Source organism: Eschrichtius robustus, chromosome 15 (genome assembly GCF_028021215.1).
Source record: "Eschrichtius robustus isolate mEscRob2 chromosome 15, mEscRob2.pri, whole genome shotgun sequence".
Lineage (NCBI taxonomy): Eukaryota > Metazoa > Chordata > Mammalia > Artiodactyla > Eschrichtiidae > Eschrichtius > Eschrichtius robustus.
The window spans coordinates 13,314,447-13,320,416 of NC_090838.1; the positions used below are offsets into that span (position 1 = coordinate 13,314,447).

Consider the following 5,970-nt stretch of genomic DNA (forward strand, 5'->3'; position numbering starts at 1 on the left):
CCTATAGCCCTTTACATTTTCCAAAGGCAAGCTTCAGTTTTCAATCTTCTTAACTTTCTAGCAACAAGGTATATAGGACCGTCCAAATTTTCACACAAGGAAGGCAAGGTCCATAAATGAATGAGTCACTCAGTGTTCCACGGTAGAGTAGGGTCAGAAAGAGGACTAGGGTTCAGGTGCCCTGGGTTGCAGTTCCAAACTGCTGGGCTAAATTTAAAGTTCTCTTTGGCAGTGGTACCAAAGATGGGGTGGTGGTGGAAGTGGGCAACCCCAGCACAGAGTAGTCATTTTATTATTGTCATTGTTTGGAATTGACACTTCATAGCGGTAATAAAACACAGACCAACTTTTAGTCAGCTTTATCATTGTTTCTAAATTATCTATAGGTAATGCATCCCTTTATTAGGTAATGCATACTCCATCAGCACCGGAGGCTGATTGACTCTGACCACCCACCCAGGGTAACCATTGTTCTTTGGTAAAGAACTCTGTCTAAATTGGTTTCATCTAAAATTACCTATCTATCTATCTATCTATCTATCTATCTATCTATCTATCTATCTATCTACCTATCTATCATCTATCTATCAGGTTGCATTTGAAGGAGGGAATTTTGATTTCTAAGCAGAGGTGACTTGAGGTCAAAGAAAATGGGAGAGATGCATTTGTGACTACATATATTGTGGCCCTTACCTCCCTTGACTCAAGCAATCAAGAATTGACTGAGCGCAGTTTTAAGCTTTTTTGGCATACATACAGCATACCATGTGTAGACATGGTGAAGGTGTGGTCTCTATGAGGTCAGTATTAGTATTTCAATTCTACAGACAAAAGCTGAAGCTAAGAGAGATGCATTAACACGTCCAAGGTCACAATGACTCAGGAGCCAATGTAAGGTTAGTCTGACTCCAATGGCTGCATTCTTGTAATAGTACCACATTCCATCTGTCCACCAATGTCTGAACAGCCTCTAAAGTACTAAAAAATGCTAATATTGCAAAGGAGACACACCACAGAGGGCTCCCAGGGCCACCATTTTTGGGGTTGAGCCCTGCACAGAGGTGCTTGGCCAGAGGTCAGTGGGGCTGAAATAGGTCCAAGCTCTGCATTTTCCTAACTTGGTGCCGAGATGCCTTATGGGCTAGCGGTGCTATGGGACCACTGGTAGTTTCAGACTCAAGCATTGAAGCAGCCTATTGCCTCCTGTTTCCAGTTGATTCTTTGAGTACTATTGTCAATTTCCTGGAAGTGGCTCTACCTGGCCTTAGATACAAAGTTTACAATCACCTCTGGCTAGTGTGATATGCCCAGTTGTCCATGCCTCTGTCATGACTGTTACTGGGGCCATGACTGTCATTCCCTTAGAAGCTTGTCATTCTGAAAATTAGACACCAAACCACTCATTAATCTGTGCAGCAAATCCTGGGTCCTTCTCTATGGGTATAACTACAGTGAAAAGTTTACCGTAACAACCTGGGATTTGAAAGCTGAGACAATCTGTACCCGTATGTTACTCTTTGGAAAAGAGGACCAAGAAATTTTAAAGTCCTCTTAGGAATATGCCTTGGGATTGGAGACTTCTTTTTAACGTGTTGCAATCATAGTCACAATAGCTTATAAATGTTTTTTGAATGAATGACATTTAAGTTCATATTAAAATATTTATTCCAATAACTCAGTATTGTGGGAACTATGCATTCTGACTGATATGAAAGCTTATCTATCACTTAATCTGTATTAGCTTCAAGGGAAGAAAAATGACAGATCTGGGAGTCAGACAACTTTGGCTTTTCTATTCCCATCTTTGCCATAGCCTTTTGGTGTGACACTGAGCAAGTCATTGTCATCTCCAGAATGCAAATAAAAGGATGGACTCAGTAGTCTCTAAGTCCCTTCATGGGTGTGATCATGGGTTACTTTCGATCAAGTACCATGTTCACACAGTAATGTGTTTCATCGCATTTTAAAGCTGGAAGGGGGTTTAATGATCCTCTGGTCTACACTCATTTTACAGGTGCTCTTTGCAAAGTAGAACAGATGTTATTATCCTCCTTTTAGAAATTAAAATTCTCAGGCCCTGAGGGGGTGAGTCATTTGCTCTAAAGGAGGTAAACTCTAGCTCATTTCCTGCTACTCCACACTGTCAACTAGGCTTTACTGGGTCCAGTTTAGTCTTGTCCACTTTCTGTGGCCTGGTCCTCAATGCAGATAAAAAAGCACCAACTAGCATGGGCTCAGCTACAGGCCTTCGAATGCTAACAGTGTTAGGCTGTCCTGTGCCTCCATTTTCCTCTGAGGGTAGAAATGCTTCATTGCAGGGGAAATGCAAATCTGGTTCTGGTTTGTTTCTTACCAGAGTGAGAGTCTACATTGACAAACATGGAAGCCAGGCAGCTTTCCTTGTTGTAAGAGTAGGTTTTCTGGGTGACCAGGGTCAGGGGAGAGAGGAGTCAGAACCCAGTCAGTCGTGCTGGTACTGGTTAATTTGACCGTGCACATACAGTAACAACGAGAACAAAACCTACATTTATTAAGTGTCTATGTATACCAAGGATTTGACAGATATTGTCTCATTTAGAAAATGAAATTTCTGAAAATAGAAGTTTAAGAAATCAGCAATTTTAGAAAGAAGCTTTAGAGAGGGAAAAATATGATAGCGTCTGGAAGCGGAAATGATCTTACGTGGTTTAGAATATAAGGCCTGAAAGCCCATGGTGACGGGGACCACCACATCCACCTGAGGTCTACTGAGAGTACCCCTCTCTCCGAGTCGCAGTCACGTCACCTGCCTCTACCGAAACCAAAGAGGTTTTTTTCTAAAGGTGGGCTTTGGGGTCTTAAGAGGGATCTTGGGCCAACCACTTCCTAGTGGCACTACAACTTCCTACCAGGGAAATCTTTACTGAGTCTCTCAACCTCTTAGAGCCTCAGTATTTTTATCTGTAAAGTGTGTTTTGTTCTTTTTTAAGATAAAGGTTAGTTATAACAATATATAAAATTCCTTGAATAGAATCAACAGATTCTAGGCTTTCCAATAAGAGCTGCAGGGGGAGAAAGAGGAGAAGGGAAAGGAGAACTCATTTATTACATTTATTATGTTTCATTAACGTTATTCTTCTTCAAGATATGGCTTAGGGTCTTTTAGTAAATGGCCAAATGAAGAGCATTCTTCCACAGATGACCTGCTTGAGCATTTTTCCCCCTGAGCCAAGCTAATTAAAAAATACCACAAATGTTCTAATTATGCCATTGACATTTCTTTTCGATAACTGCAAAGGGACTTTAATAACCATGTTAAAGGGCACATTAATATGAAATGTAACTCACTGTGATTCTGATGTTCATACGAATTTGTAGAATTAGTTGCACAGAGAATCAGTTACATCTGTGGGACAAATGGGGAATCTGAGACCCCCTTTCCAAAGCACAGGGTCTATCTCTCAGAGCATTAGGAAGTGAAGCAAAGTAGCAGGACCATCCAACTTAACACATTCAGCAGCATTTGGAGCTATGGTGGGGAAAACAGGCTCCCGAGTTAATTTCACACTTCCTCTATACATTTCAAAAAACAAGGTGTGACTCTGCAGCTGGATTTTAAAAAGACCTTCAGAAGGCTAAATGCCAGGTATTTTCCAAACTCCTTGCCCTAAAGGAGCTTTCTGTTTCCCCGTGTCTGTTTGCTGGGGGAAAATCCCAAACTGCTCAGTTAAAGCTAGGGCTTTAAGCTTCTCGAAAGATATTTCCTGCTCATTAAGGCTCTGGGTTTACTGGAGCTGCCGGCTTTTGTCATTCTCAATATAGGAGTGCTGGGGGCTTGTCTGCACTCTGCAAAACCCAAGGAAATTTGCTAAAGAGGAAGGAAAGGAGGAAACGGGCATCCAAGGTTTGCCTGTGTTCCCTCCTCCCAAGAGCCCCATGAAGTAAGAGCTGTTGTCTGCATTTGACAAATGAAGAATCCAAGCTCAGAGGGGTTACCTTGTCCCTAGACCACACCGCTTCTCCAACATTGCACCCCATCTGCTCCGAAATATCTAAGCAGTCGTGGCCCCTCTGGGGCACTCTGCTCCTCTCCACCAGGCCCCTCACCACCACTTCCTTGCTGCAGATTGCCCTAGGTTTGTTTTTCTTCGCTCCCTCATTAATGAGTTCCACAGGACGATGTTAAGTCTAGTTATGCAGCTTTAATTGGGTTAGTTACAACAAGATAATTCCTTTTTTCTTCTCTCAGAGGCCTTTCTGTTTAAAGACATTTTAGCTGGAAGATGCTAATTATCAATGAGGAGAAAGTGACACCTGAAGAGTTCATTTTCCATCTTGGTCCTTGGTTTCTCCTTTGAACTCCCTCTACCCGGCCCTCTTTCCCACTTCATCACTTCTCCCCGACCATCATAAAAGAGACCTCTGCCCTGGCCGGGCGGCAGAACTTTCCTTCTCACTTGCCAGGGAGTCGTTCTCTCTGCAGTTGTGTCGCAGGCATGGACAACCTGCGTGAGACCTTCCTCAGCCTCGAAGACGGCTTGGGCTCCTCCGACAGCCCTGGCCTGCTGTCCTCCTGGGACTGGAAAGACAGGGCAGGGCCCTTTGAGCTGACCCAGGCCTCTCCCACCCAGAGCCTCTCTCCGGCCCCATCGATGGAGTCCTATTCTTCTTCTCCTTGTCCGGCTGTGGCTGGGCTGTCCTGTGGGCACGGAGGTGCCAACAATGGGAGCAGCAATGCCTGCAGTGGCCTTGGGACTGGCGGCCTGGTGGAGGTGGGTTATGATGTGTTAGCTTTCCAGCCTGCCTATCTGCAGGGCGCTGGTGGCCCCAAAACCCAGAAGGGCACCAAAGTCAGGATGTCCGTTCAGCGGAGACGGAAGGCCAGCGAGAGGGAGAAGCTCCGGATGAGGACCTTGGCTGATGCCCTGCACACCCTCCGGAATTACCTGCCACCTGTCTACAGCCAAAGGGGCCAGCCGCTCACCAAGATCCAGACGTTGAAGTACACCATCAAGTACATCGGAGAACTCACAGACCTTCTCAACAGCGGGCGAGAGCCACGGCCCCAGAGCACTTGAGCTCGGCCCAGGGACTCAGGGACTTACCATCCAGCCCCCTGGGCGGGGGCAGAGCAGCTTTAAAGACCTGGACCACCTCACGGCACAGCAGTACCTGGTTATCTTTATACAGTGAGCGTGGTGACCTTGTTGTCTGAAAAGCTCTAAGGGAATTCCCACTGGACTAGTCAGGACCACCAGAACACTTAACTGCCAGACAGCAGGTACTTTTGCTTCCAGTTTTCCCACCATTTCTCAAGAGACTTGCCCTTTGCAAAGAGACAGTTGGCTTTGCCCTTTTCTGTCTATTCAAGGTATTTTTAAGGGTCAATGATTTCAAATGCATTTTTTCAATTGTGTAAAATTGTTACAATTAATCTTCTCCTGCCATTTTTGGGGGGGAGCTTTCTTTCTTTTGCTAACTAAACCTGTATTTTGTACGGGATCCAGGGTGACACCTGGATTCTTATTTAGAAAGATTAGTGTCAAGTAAAGGGCTACAGCGCTCCTGTTTTATTTTGTTTGTGTGCATGTGTGTGTGTGTGTGTGTGTGTGAGACTAAAAGCAGGCCTTTGCTTTTGCAGGGAACAAAATCACTTAAATGCGGAAGAAATTAGTGTCATGGGAAATAGAAACTCACAGGCAGACAGGCTACATTAAGACAGAGTGGAGAGTTTAAAGACCAGCCCCTTCTCTCTTAAGGGAAAGAAAAGGAGGCTTTATAGGCTCTTGGAGCCAGAGAATGAGGGGGTTGGAAGGAGGAGGAAAAAGAGGAAGACTCAGCATCACAGCCGGGGCTTGAATAGAGCTGGGAGGGTGGGCGCTCCCTGAGCCAGGCCGGGTGTGAATATGACCTCATTGAATCCCTTCACTTACTCATTTCTCAAATGAAGAGATTGGCCCAGAAAGAATAGGAGACTAGTTTGAGTCTAGA

At 44.9% G+C, this 5,970-nt stretch overlaps 1 protein-coding gene across 1 annotated transcript; it reads left to right on the forward strand.

The window, feature by feature from the left end:
- Positions 1-4,475: 4,475 nt before the first annotated feature.
- Positions 4,476-5,057, forward strand: MSGN1 (mesogenin 1). Its single transcript, XM_068564141.1, has one exon. It carries the CDS (start codon positions 4,476-4,478, stop codon positions 5,055-5,057), a length of 582 nt encoding a protein of 193 aa, XP_068420242.1.
- The last annotated feature ends 913 nt before the right edge of the window (positions 5,058-5,970 follow it).